The 12499-nt window shown below is 38.8% G+C and overlaps 1 protein-coding gene across 5 annotated transcripts in view; it reads right to left on the minus strand.

Annotated features, from left to right (window-relative positions):
• Positions 1-573: 573 nt before the first annotated feature.
• The window catches only part of LOC102386674 (cyclic AMP-responsive element-binding protein 5-like), a 120509-nt gene continuing 108583 nt past the window's right edge, over positions 574-12499 (minus strand). For all 5 annotated transcript variants that reach the window (XM_014521231.2, XM_006026466.2, XM_006026465.2 and 2 more), the window contains exons 5-6: positions 5408-5580; positions 574-3027 (exon numbers count right to left, since the gene is read on the minus strand). In XM_014521231.2, coding sequence (XP_014376717.1) covers positions 2943-3027; positions 5408-5580 — 258 coding nt within the window. In that variant the 3' untranslated portion in view covers positions 574-2942. The remainder of the gene's footprint in view (positions 3028-5407; positions 5581-12499) is intronic.

Here is a 12499-nt window from a genome sequence, read left to right on the forward strand (position 1 = left end):
AAGAGCAGGGAAGCAGGAAGAAAAGGTGGTGAGAAGAGATGCAGGTTGGTATAAAAGTAAATGGGAGGCAGGGTAGAAAGGGAGTGTAATGTGGGGGAGGTTCCAAGCCACATGTACTTGTGATATATGGGAGAACTGGGCTGGGGATTGGGAGGAAAGGGATTAATGGCTCTCCTACTTTAGTGCCAGGGCACTGCAACACATTCAAAGGTAACAGCCCAATGGGGAGATCTTGTTTTGTCAATGGTTATACACCAATACCACAGCATGCAAGAGACCTTACAATCCCATGGTCTCTGAGAAGTCCTTATGGTGATGGACACACATAACATGTAGAATGGTTTAAATGCAGCATGCCTCTTCAGTCCCTAGGAATCAAAAACTGTGGGACAAAGCACTTCTACCTACCTACCAAGGCAGACAATACACTTCAGACTTTAGTCATTTCTAGGCTATTTAGTTTATTGATCTCATGTTTAGGAAAGAATAGAAAGCAGAAAAGTGAAGACTCCCCAAGCCACAGGTCACTTACACCCTGCAGCCCTCCCCCTGCCAAGTAAAGTATGCAAGCACTACCCGCTATTTCCAATTTGCCTAGTGCACGGCATGCTGGGCTGGGTGTTCACTCCCATCCCCTAGTGTCAGAGCCACAGCACATCACACAACTGTGAACCTGTTCCTAATCAGTGACATTTTGGAATGGCTCAGTTGTTATGTATATCTGCACTTTGTGTGTTGGTCATCTCTTAGCTGCCTACAGAAAAATTCTCCTCTCTTTTCTTCTATTGCATGTCCCTCTTGCCTTCCTATATCTTATGTTACTTCCTCCAGTGTCTTTCTTGTTCAGTACTGATCATTTGATTCTCTTTTCAAGACCCTCCACTAGCATCTCTCCACCTTACCACATTCTAGCTCTTCTTCCTCACTTTCAAGGCCCTGCATAACTGTATCTTATTCCTATACCTCTGCTCCCATTTCCTACTATTCACCACACTTCTCAAAATCTACCTTTCTAAATCCCTATTGAATCTTTCTCCCACTCTTTCTTCACACTTTGTTTCATTACACCAAATATAGTGGCAATTGCTTCCTTCTGCCCTTGTTCCACTAGCCTCATTAAAAGTTTCAGTAACACTTGGAAATTGGAACATTTTCTGATGTATTGCATGGGGGTTGGTCTCTGTCTATTTTAGAATCTGAGCTCATTGGTCTCATGTCTTCACCTCTGTTTAGTATAGGGCTGCGCATACTGTTGGTTCTCAGTTTATAACAACCCTGAATTTTCTCCTCTTGTTCCATTCCAGCTGCAGAGTTGTAAGAATGATACCGCTATAAACATGCTAAGTATCAGTTATGTCTCCCACTCACTTTCAAAAAAAGAAGCTTACACTGTCCAGGAAGGCTGGACTGCCAGGATGAAGCCTCCTATTAAATGGACTTAGCTGTTGTGAAAAAGATATCTTATGCTTGTCAAAGAAGTACACGGATAAAGAAATAAGAGTACTGTGTTGACAGTAGCTTGCCTTCACATCATTTTCCCATTCCTTGCTTAACATGCTGTTACTGAACTGAATTGATTGTATGAAATTTAGTCATAATAAAATGATGAAAGTAGCCATTGTAGATCTCTATTCAAAGTTTCATATCTTGAATAGTGGGCTGATTCAGCTTCTCTGCCTTTCTATATCTTTGACAGATACATGTCTTATATCATCTTTTTTTCTCCCCTGGCTGAGTATGCCTTACTTACTGCTTTTCCTCTCTCTAACTTATCTTTAAATGATGTGCTATTAATCAACTGAAGACACCCTTCACTATTAAGTGTTCCTCAACTGATTTTTCTTTAGCACAAGCAGTTACTGGTTACAGGATTCCTCCCACATGGTGAAGCAGGGAGGAGGCAGTAAAGACTGTCTAGCCACATAAATACTATCTGGTATGTTTATACCCACCTGCCAGTTTGCTGCAATGACTATACTGTTGCTTGTTCTTAGCTCAGTATATGGTGGGAGGGATGCTGAGCAATGCCTTGCATTTTTTTAAAGCTATTGCTTTTCATGTTCCTCCCTTCTTCTGATTAACCTGGCTCAATGCCTGTTCAGTAGCAACAATATTTTAATACCTGAAACAATATGTATACACTTTCCCAGCAAGTCATGCTTATCCATTCTCATGTTGTCATATTTTTCTATGCTTTATCTCATTTTACATGCAAACTTTCAGAATCAGAGTACAGGGCTGAGGTGAAAGAACGGAGAGAGAAAGAGAGGGAGAGAGAAGAGAGAGGAAAATAACACCCCAACAAGAATTTCAGCTGTTGTGAACACACCCAGTCTCCACAATGCAACAAAATGTGCGTGGGCACAGGTGGGTCCCAGTTTCTTTTGCTGGAGCAGAGCCCAAATCCAGAGTCTGAATGTCGACTTTCACTGCTGTTTGCTATTTTTATTGGACTGAGGCCATTGCAAACATTTGCAGGTGGTTTGGCCATATTCTGACACTTAAATACTTGTGGTTGTGATAAAAATCAGAATATTGCTACAAGATGGGTCTTCAGGGCTTGTTCCTAATCCCCCTAAAGTCAAAGAGAATTTTATCCAGTTGCTATCTCTAATTCCTAGTGTTCATTAAGAGGCACATTCTTAAGGGGCACTTCATCTTTTCAGTAAATATTCACTTCTGCTTGAGGGCGTGAGAAAACAAAATCCTTTTCCTAATGTTTTACACACATTTGGGCTCAAACAGAACACTCAGATCCAAACAAAATCTGAACCAGGATTTGATCTCAATTTTTAAATAGCCAAACCAAAACCACCAACCTTCAGGGTGTTTGTAAGCAGGTTCTGAATGTACTGGTTATTAACAGTCTCCGAGTTTATGATAATTTGCCTAATACTGAATCCAGTGCTGTGTCTGTGTTCCTCCTGAATGATTCTTGGTTATCATCCGACGTTTAGAAGGGTACAATTAAGTGGAAATGACAAAATATGTTCTTTGATAAATGCTGCAAACATCACAGGGAAAAGTCTATGAAAAAAAAAGAGTACTCAAAAGTCTGGCAAGAAGCTGAAGTCCAAAATATAGCAATTTTCTCCTTGAAAAACAAAACCTCCTTGGATGAGGGAAGAATGGAGGAAAAAGTGTGCTGGAGGTCATATCACTCACCTCATTCACATACAGAGAGCAAAGCTGCTGACAATTATTTCCTAGTAGAGTAGCTCTAGACAGCATACCTATTAATTAATCACATAACAGAATTTAGATATATGTTATGAAATAAGTTCCCATTGCAGACACTAGTGATTGACCAAACACTTTTCTCCTAAGTCTTCAGACATTTCTCATCTTGACTGAATGGAGCCTAACTCCAAGTCACTGAAGGCCCAAACCAAATGTACACATATATTTCGTTTTGGGCCTTCAGACTAGATAGATAGATAGATACACACATACACATACATGTATATATATGTGTGTGTGTGTGTGTGTACACACACACATATTATATTCTATTATATTATTAATTAAATATCTATTAATTAATACTAGTTTATCTTTATTCATTAATGTAATTTATTTCTGTTAAGTATTTCACTTAAAACAAAAAAAAGTTGGTTTACCACCTGCAAACATCTCATGCACACACAGACAGACAGACAGACAGACAGACAGACAGACAGACAGACAGACAGACATAGGAGATGTTAGCAGGTGGTAAACCAACTTTTGTTTTAAGAAGTGAAACACTTAACAGAAATGAATGTCATTAATGAATAAAGATACAATAATATTACTTAACATATATATTCATATATATATATATATATATATAAATTAGTAAGAATCCAGTGTATTAATAGATATAACTAAGATAGAGATAGATCTAACTTAGTTAATTAGTTAGTTATAGCTATAGCTATATACTTTATTTAGTTAGTCTATAATGGTGCATTCTGACTGACTTTAGACCAACATCACCAGCTACTTGTCAAAACCAAACTGACAGCACTCTACAAAACCACATATAATACTAGTTATATTACTGACATAACTGTTTGAAACCTGAATAAAGTCCAGTAAGATACACCTGATCCATGTACTAAATGCTTTTTTTCAAACTGGAATCATAATTGCCCCAGACAAGTTATATTAGAAACTGAATGGATAACTTTAGTTAATTAACGCAATTTATTTCTGTTAAGTATTTCACTTCTTAAAACAAAAAAGTTGGTTCACCATCTGCAAACATCCCCATTGAGAGACTTGATCTTTGAAAACCTGCAGGCTATTTAGTTAATGGGACATGCACAAGGAGTTATATTACTTATATTCAGAGCTAGGGAAGATACAGGTAAAAAGGCATTTCAATCCGGTAACAGAAAAATATTGCACACAGTGGGCACTACCAGTTACCAATAATTAATAATAGCAGCAGCACTTTCATTCTGAGTAACATTCAGTAGTCAATATTTTTAGAGTTGTGTATACTACATGCATAGTTAATCATATATGTGTGTGTGTAAATATAAAATACACACACACAGTTATTGTATCTGAAAATAAAGACCAGTAATTGTCTACATATATATGTATATGTTTAATGACTACTAGTCTTTATGTTTAAATACTGTAACCATGTGCAGTTATAATAATTGTATGCATAAAGTATATACATTTTTGTGCCTGCTGTTATGAAAATGTAGGCATATATACAACTCATGCAAACCAAATAAATGTTGGTGGTATGAGAACATAAGAGGTGAAAGGACTTATATGGCATAGTTATAAATAACATAAGTATGAATAACTATAAATACTAAGTGGGCATTGTAAATTGGACACCTTTTCACAGAAGTTTTTGATACAAAAAACCTGTTTACCTTGATATTCCCAAGACTGTCTTTACACTTTGTTTGGCAGCCCTTGACTAACACAGAACTTAAAAAACAGAAGGTTTAATCTTGCAATGTGTTGAATGCTCCTGCCAATGACTGAACACCAATGCCCAATGAATGAAATATGATAACAGTACTTTAAAGATCAAGACAATCAGTACTTTAAAGATCAGGCCCAGAAATGTCATCTCTCTCCCTTCGCAACAAAATTTTAATAACAGCTTTAAACTTCGATTTTAAGAACACAAAACTAGATCACATGAAGCACAGCAGAACTTTCATCCAAGTACATCCATTCAGCATTCCATAACAAACAACACAGACAAGTCATATGATTGTGGTTGCCTTTTCACCACAGGCTGTGCATCACATATTATGGGAGATTCTCCAGCATAGTAATGGATTCCAGGTAAGTTTAGTCATACTTCTTGAAAATCCAGAACATAACATCGTGGCCTATTCCATAACCACCAGGGTGGAAGGCAAGAAAAAAATAGAGCACTTAGACTTACCCAATCTGTCGATTTGTGGAAGGTGCTTGTGTTATGACTGAACTGGACTGTGGAGATGGCATGGCTTGTTGAATCACAACGCTGGTGTCATGGTTTGGCATCCTAGTATTCGTGAGCTGGTGGGTTCCAGGCCCTGCCATTGCTCCTCCAACTGTGTTATGCATTGAGATATTCTGTGAGAAGGGGAAAAGGAATGGAGGGGAAAAAATAAAACTATAGTTTCTTCTCATGTTTTGTACAACTAAAAGTAGAAAGCTGGAAGAAGTGTCAACAAAATGAAAAGTTATTCGCTCCTGGCAAACCTCAATAGATCTTGCAACTATAAAGAATGAAAAATAACTATTTACTTTTACAGAACAATACAAATGGAAAATACCTGGAAGTTGGCTAATCACTCTTCTGCAGTTCTGACTTGTGATTTATAATGGGGACATTTAGCACATTTTTCTGACTGACTCCGATACCTATTTCATTTGAAAATGATTTTTGTGATAAAGACATGACATTTTGATTTGCTATTCTGGTTGTTTACTGAGTACTAGACCTGCTTGGAATGAATTAAGTGTCATGGTCTCAAAGTAGTAAACAATACATGGTATTCTATCATCACAGCCATTTCTTCTAGACTCAGTAGGTAACTTAGAGCAATATTGTCCGAGAGCCCACTGAAGATGGAAATTACGTATAATTTTGAATACATTTCTATCATTAGTATGTGGCTTGTTTTACAAAAGAAAATGTAGTACTGAAAAATCCTATTATTTCTCTCTTCTCCCACCTGCAATCTATGAATATCATATATATCTTCAATAGTCATGACAACGCTCACATTTCTAACAAAATTTTAATTCATGAACCAATTTCCAGTAGCAAACATCAAAATAGCTAAAACCAACAATATTCACCTTGTTTTACAATCATATTAAGCCAAATTGACTATAAAGTTATAGTAGAAGGATAGTAATATTTGAATGGTGGTTCAATATGATGGGATACCACTACTAGCTTACTTGTTTCCAAGTACTTTAGAGAAACAAGGGAGTATAGGAGCCACAGAAGTAGTAACGGTTCTCCACACAGGTTGAGGCATCTCTCACTTTCTTCTACTGACAGCAGATTCTCTGTCTGCACATACTTCCCTTCCAGAAGCAATTACTTGGATAAGGTTGCATCAGAAATTCCCATGCAGACCTTTCTGAGATTCAGAAAACCGCTGCTCATTTGTGCTCCTGGCCGGAATAGTTTTCTCCCAAGGGTCACAAAACACTGAACCAGATAGACTTCGCTAAGCTCCTGGTGGGTAAGGCATGCGACAGAGATTCTATTCCCTCTTCCACGCTTCCTTTTACTTCTGTCCACACCACCAATGTAGGGTATTGGGCTGAATATTTTGGATACCCAGAACATACAAAGGACACAAGAGCAACAAGTCAAAGCATAATAGTCGCACATTAGAAAGAGACAGGCACTGATTGTAACCTTTGCTGACATCAGTTGTACTCTGCAGAGGCATAGCACAGTACAGGACTAGGGGCAGAAGTGTTTCCATTTTCTTCTTCTCCTTCCCTATAATTTCATGCCTCCCTAAGCTATAAATGGTTTGTTGTTATGAGACTGACAAGTCTTGGTTGTACATTATAATTGTAATTTTTACTTTACATGCACACACTTGTAACTCTTACAATTATAACCATTTAGAATAGACACTTTATATTTTCAGTGACTCAACAGTAGACTGAAAGCAAGAGAGATGGAAAACTGAAATAACTATTAATACAGCCAACTATGAATTAAAATAAATAATTGAAATAATTATTGGCACATTGATAATTCCTGTGACTAATGTAAGAGATGTTTTCAGGTGCGAGTTACGATAAGACACCAAGCTGCAGAAAGCAAGTCTGACATTCCCCAATGAAATGTCAAACTTGGCCTGACTTTTATATTTACAAGAAGAGAGTTTTGCAAACTAAGGGTTATTTTCATTGGAATTATGCTTATGAATTTACAGAGAAATTCAAATGTATTCATATCCAAGTTGAGCTCTGAACTGGATCCAAAAAACTGAAATGCCCCCCTACATGAAAAAAAATTGAAAAGCTTGATTTGAATTCCAAACACTAATATCAAGGATTGCAGGCACTACTAGTAAGGAAAAAAAAACTGACTAAAGCAGATAAACCCAATATTAATGACTGAATCATTAGTTTGGGATTTGTGTTGCTTCCTATTCATGTTTGCTTTTAAGGAGTTTTGCATGCTTCTCAGTGAGGAGAGCCTGGAGATCACCTCACTTTTTTCCTTCTCCATCTCTCACTCTCATCAAGATCCTGACTGGGATAAAACTGACACAGGAGGGAGCTCTCATCACACCAGCCAAAGGATGAGGAGCTGAAGGGACTGCCAATTAACTAGGTTAAGGGATAACTCTCCCACTGCTTTTAGCAGAGGACAGAAATCTGTCATAATAGCTGGTCTTGTGTCACAGTTACTCTTCCATTATTCCTGACCATCCCAGAGCAGACATTTTTAGCTATATTATTATAAATCAGTTAGCACAGTGGTGCATCCTATGGCTTGCAGAAACTTGTCATGGGTCTCCTCATGGGTCTGGAAATTTGGCACTGGGGAGTGATGGCAGTGTAAATTGCTGTTCCCCTGCCAAGTTTCTAGATTCTCCCCCTGTGGGGAGCCCCATGGGCTGGATGATGTGGTCCTGTGAGCTAGCTGTTTCAGTGTGTGGTTGGACTGGCATGCAGGTTGGTCCAATGCATAGTTGGATCCAGGTAAATGGGATAATATTCCCAGATCTGACCTGAGGAACAGCCCTGCATATGGGTTCTAGCCAATGGACTCATCCACCTCCAGGGACTCATCTAGCCCACAAGGCCAGATAGGTTGAGCACCATTGTTTTTGCATATTTGGACCCAAAGGTTACCATCAGGGATGGGGTCCCACTGTCCCAAGCACTATTGAAACACAAAGAAACAGTTTTTGCTCTAAAGAACTGTGTTTAGGGATTTCAGGTCTTCAGCAGCTAAATCAAGTGCCTCAGTCTCACTGACCCAGGAAAATATACTTCCAGCCTAAAACTTTCCCTCTGCAAAATGGAGTTTTATTTTTTACCTAGGAGAATTTCTACAATCTTTGATTTCTTCTCAGCCTGAAGAAGGATGTGTGCGCCCAAAAGCTTGCAAAGAAATAATTTTTTAAATTTTTTTAGCTGGCCTAATAAAAGGTATCACATCCGAACCAAGACTTTTAAAGGTTTGTGTTTCACTCAGCCTCACTGAAAAAGAGAAAGACTAGGACTGGGAATTGAGGAAATCAGGTCCTAATTTTTTTGTTAGATGGCACTGAAGGGTATTTGTGGCATGCCCATAGACCTAGCGTACTTCACTGTGTTTTTAATAATAATCTTTAAGCAAACACCAGATATAAAAGGAGATACAGTGTTTTTAAAGCTAATGTTTTTTAAACCTGATCCCAAGAAGAGGATAATGTATTCTGAACTCAGATTCCCTTGGGAGTACAATATTTACATTATCTTCTACTTCCTAACTTTTTGCAAAAGTCAGTCTTCAAGAGGACACTTGTACCTTTTCCTCGTATGACCAATGGCTTGAAAGTACCACTTTCTTTTAGAGGCAGAAGCCTATTGGGGTTTATCTTTTATGGTCTAGCAAACAGGTACATATATTGTGTCCAAAACAATACTAGCTGTTATCCTACTGCCAAGCATAGGAGAAAACAAACAAACAAAAAAATTAAAAAGAAACCAAAAATCCCTTTGGTTCAATAATCTTTTTCCCTCCTGGTCTTCTCCATGTCTTTGAATACTACTGCTCATCTACAGAGGGATCGCCTTGCTGTCTATCATAGGAAAGATCATTGCAAGAACCCCTGTGAACTGCTTGCTTCCACTTGCTGAAGAGCTCAGTGTAGGTTTAAGACATCAAGAGGTACAACTGAGATGATCTTCACAGCTTACCAGCTGCAGGAAAAATACTGGGAACAATATAAACCTCTCTGTGTGGCTTTCTTTGACCTCACACAAGCCTTCTACTGTCACCAAGCAATGTTGCAGATGCCCAGTGAAATTTGTCACATTCTTTGCTTCTTCCATGACAGTATGTGAGTGCTGGTTCTCAGTAACAGATCTATCACAGATCCCTTTGAGGTTAAGATGGGAGTTAAAGCAAGGCTGCATCATTGCTTCAACACTCTTCTCGATACTCATCATTATTCTTACCCAGAGCCAGTGGAGAAACTACCCCTCTGTCTAAACAAAAAAGGTGCATTGAGCTATTTTAGAAAAAGACCTACTAGTGAGAAATTGTTTTACTCTAGAGGAAATATGGACATGAAACTCTTGTAAAAATCTGCCTTTTATTACTGTTACTAGCCAATTGCCTGTCAAGAATGATGTGGGGGGAGCAGGCAGGAACAGAGGCCTGCGTCCCTCTTCCCTCTCCCCACCTCCGCCTTGGGTCAGGGCTGGGGCCATTCCCCCTCTCCCCCGACACCGCTTTGAGCCATAAGCCCCCATCCCCTTCCTGCTGCCCTCCCTCCCCTGTGTAGGGCACTGCCAAGACAGCCAGTCAGAGCACGAATAAAGCATTACAGACAGACAGACAGACTTGGGCTTTTATAATATTAGAATTATGAATACATGCAACTGATGTTGCATACTGCCTTCTATGACATTATCCAGCAGCACTGTGAAATGCAATGGACAATCTGAATGAAGAAAAAAACAAAGGTCAGTTGAGAAGTCTGTTGATAATACTGAATGATCTTTCAAAATGAAAGCTAAGACCCGACCATACTTTATTACAGTTAATGGGTAAGGTTCTATGTCACACCTCTACAGTCTTTCAAATGTTACCCCTGTCACACTGTATGTGCTGTTTTACTGCAACAAAAAGCAAGTGTTCACACCTGCATGCTATTTGCCTCACCATAAAAATAGCTGCAGTGATCTGTTCACCCTGTTTTCTTCCAAGGGACCATGGGTGTTAGGACCATGGGATTTGAACCTGATGATGCTGGGCCAGCTGTGCCAATAGCGATGCTGGCCCAGCCACCCTGGGTTTGAATTTCCATGGTCCTAGCAGATTGTGGGCAGAAAGAATGGCTGGCTTTCTGATACCTGGCCCAGCTAGTGAGCCATCAGGTAACTCTACAGGGTCCCTACTACTGCTGCTGTAGCTGCCAAAGCTCAGGGTCTTGCCAGTGCTCTTGCAGCAATAGAGGTGCCATGGCAGCAAATCACCACCACTGCTGCCAGAGCCCTGGGAAAAGCTAGGGTTCTGACAGGGGCAGTGGGGCATCTCCACCAAATGATCAGCCCTTGCCACCTCAAGAAACCCTATCAGCCCTTGCAGCCAGCAGTGACTGACAAGATGCAGTGGTAGCAAGGGTTGGTCAGGTGGCAGAGATTCCAGCTTTGTAATCACCTGATTAGCCCTGGCTGCTGTGGGCAGATACTGGATAAAGATGAGGCTGCTTCCTCTATTTTTCTGAATATAGCACCTCCTTTTCTTTTTTCAAGCTCAAGCTATCTGGTGCCTAATTCATTAATAGATTTTAGAAGACCAGCAGTGCATTTTTCAATGATTTTATTATTAATTGAAGAAAAAACAAGCCAGCTCTACATAACATACTTAACAAGGCAGTCAGTTCCTGTGGGTTCCTGTTTATGTCTTTTATGGAAGACTCTTCATATCAACAACTCTTTATCCTAAAGTGTTACAATTCCTTTTACTGTGGCTGCTCATCCTAACCCAATGCCCTCTGATTCCTCTGATATCCTGAGCAAAATGCAGAGGATCTAGCACTTTTGGTATTTATCTTAATTTTTGTGACATGATCTAATTACAGACATCCAGTGATGCCCTCTAATTACCAGTGGAAATGAATACTGAAAGATGCCCCTTGTCTTCCAGAACTTCCCCCACCATGACCTTTTCAGCATGTCTGTTCAGGGTAAGTTTTTGACATATGATACCATCTTTAGATATACAGTAATATACAATATGTACCAGATGTACCTGTGATAAGTCACTATACTACAGGAAATAAAAGGAAACATGATAAGGGAATGTAATGGATGCATTTAAAGGAGGAAGAAATTTTAAAACAGCAGAGCTAGGTCTCAGCAATGTCACATTACAGATTAAGTTATAAAAGGAAAATAATATTCCCGTGAAAAAGATTACATTAGATTGCATGCTTATGACACTAGGTTTACTACAGATAAAAAGCCATCATGAAAATGCAGTATATTTTATATACAATCAATTGGCAGTGACAGTCACTCAAACAGCACAGTACACAAAGAGCTGCTTATGTTCAAATAAACCTCAGTAACACTAAATCTGCATGGCCCAATTAGGGTCATTTAATGTGTTTCACTGACATACTGCACTGTATCCTGCTAATTGGAAGCTGTGGAGCCAAAGATATGCAATTGGTTGTATAGTTCTATACACAAATTTTGTCATATGTGATGCTAAAGGCAAACCGAGTATTTCTTTTCTTCCAACTTGCCTATTGTGACATTTATAAACAGGAACCTGGCAGCATGTCAGTGGTGCAAACTGATTTCCTTTTCTAAATACAATTTTAAAAAGCAAATAAACAAGGTTATGTCTGCTAATGAAACATTATATGCCATGCTGGAGCTAGTTTTTCTAAATTTATTTTCTTGAGCAGATGGAACACTACTAAACACAAAACAACAAATCCTTTTATAAAGAACATGTTTGCATGAAAATATATTCTCTATACATTTTATTGAAGAATAAACTCTTTTATACCTACAATATTATACTAAGGGCTCAATCATGGTCCTATTTAGATCACTGTAAACAATGTAGTTTTGCTATGGATCTAAAACAGGACTTGCTCATGTAAGAAGCAAAGACATTTGCTAGCATACTTTTATTTGTATTGCACTAAGGCCCCAGCTAAGATCAGGACCTTATTGTGTTAAGCTATATATATGGACAGAGAAAGAGAGAGAGAATACTTGCCCCAGTGAGTTTAGAGTCTAAATAGCCCAGACAGACCAACTGCAGTTAGGGAAA

Source organism: Alligator sinensis, unplaced genomic scaffold (assembly GCF_000455745.1).
Source record: "Alligator sinensis unplaced genomic scaffold, ASM45574v1 scaffold29_2, whole genome shotgun sequence".
Taxonomy (NCBI): Eukaryota; Metazoa; Chordata; order Crocodylia; family Alligatoridae; genus Alligator; species Alligator sinensis.